The sequence below is a fragment of the Aplysia californica genome, unplaced genomic scaffold (genome assembly GCF_000002075.1).
Source record: "Aplysia californica isolate F4 #8 unplaced genomic scaffold, AplCal3.0 scaffold00225, whole genome shotgun sequence".
In the NCBI taxonomy this organism is placed as follows: domain Eukaryota; kingdom Metazoa; phylum Mollusca; class Gastropoda; order Aplysiida; family Aplysiidae; genus Aplysia; species Aplysia californica.
In genome coordinates, this window is record NW_004797495.1 from 630,311 (window position 1) to 631,742 (window position 1,432).

The 1,432-nt window shown below is 34.9% G+C and overlaps 1 protein-coding gene across 1 annotated transcript in view; it reads left to right on the plus strand.

Moving 5' to 3' along the window:
* Positions 1 to 1,432, plus strand: part of LOC101860415 (ankyrin repeat and KH domain-containing protein 1) — a gene marked incomplete at its 5' end in the record, with an annotated part of 15,184 nt that overhangs the window by 9,188 nt on the left and 4,564 nt on the right. Inside the window, 1 exon segment of the mRNA XM_013083335.2 lies at positions 1,176 to 1,378. Coding sequence (XP_012938789.1) covers positions 1,176 to 1,378 — 203 coding nt within the window.

The following is a 1,432-nucleotide window of genomic DNA, read 5'->3' on the forward strand; positions in this document are numbered from 1 at the left end:
ATATATAAAAGTACACATAATTTGTATATATCATAAGTTTTTATTGTTCGTTCAATATTATATCGTCATACCCTCTTATCTTTTTCTGGGGCAAACTGACAAATTTCACGCCTTAAAACAAAACATTCTGTAAATTTCTGATAAATATCAACCAAAAAAAACCAATATCAATAGCTTGTTGTACCGTGTGTACGCAATAAAATGAACAATAAACACATTGATTCATTTATACAGGGTTTTTTTAATTATTTGATTAACTCTTTAGACAAATGCAAGTGCTCAAGAATAGCTAGAATCGTGACAATATTTCTTTTATTCAGCTTCTGACACTCTCAAATATTTCGTTTGCTGTTATGCAAACGTCACAATGCTGATGGTGGATTTCAACACAAATATAATCTTACTTTATTATTTCATCATTCAGCAATAGAATAATCTGTTTATAGGCTTACTTAGGCTTTATAAAAAGGACCATGAAGATGCATGAGTCGATGTTCAATTTTTGTTTTTACCAGATTGACAAAAATGACACAAATCATGATTTCTTATTGTATTGTAAAAACGACCTCATTAAATGTTTTTTTAAAATTGAGAAGAACATTTATTTCTCTTTGTTGTTTAATGGGTATAGTTTATTTAGTTTTAATATCTGTAAAAATTTAGCCAGTGTTTCTACTTTGTATAATTAATATGTAATAGGCTCGAGTTCAATTCCCATGTGATGAGATATCTTGTTGAATATCTTCCCCTTGTCTTCATGATACATTCCAAATATCCTGGGTTGCCTCGGGAAGGCAATATGAACGCAGCCTCCTTCTGTTTAGTTTAGTAAGTTTTACTGCGTTTACAACTACATAAGGTCGTATGAGCGCGCTCATCCCCATTCAAAAATTTATCTAGGCTACATTGTTTCAATTAGACTGTGAACACATTTTGAGTAGGGTATTTTTGTCTTGTGTTTTGTTTTTCTCTGTCAACGGAGCTGGTTTTTCTTATTATATTTTTCTGGGTTTTTTACACATCGGTAAATAACTGGTATTGAGCGAAAAAAAAATTCAATAGATAAATAAATTTAAAAAAGAAAAAAAGAAAGAAAGAAAGAAAAAAAAACCCAAAAAGCAAGAAATACTCTGTGAATTTTGCTTGACGACTTTGGATTCTGTGTTGTCATTCAGGTCCGGAGCAGACGTGAATATGCCGGACATAAATGGAAACACTCCACTTCTGCTGAGCGCTGCGGGCGGGAAAACTTCTGTCGTCGATCGTTTGCTGGCCGGTGGGAGTGACGTCAACAAGCAGAACAGTCTCGGGGAGACGCCATTGATGGTCAGCGCTCGCAACGGGTTCCGGACTGTCGTCAAGACGTTATTGGATAAAGGTAACGAGGTCTAGTGTGAGAGTACTTATGTGTGGGGGTGGGTGGGTGGGGGTG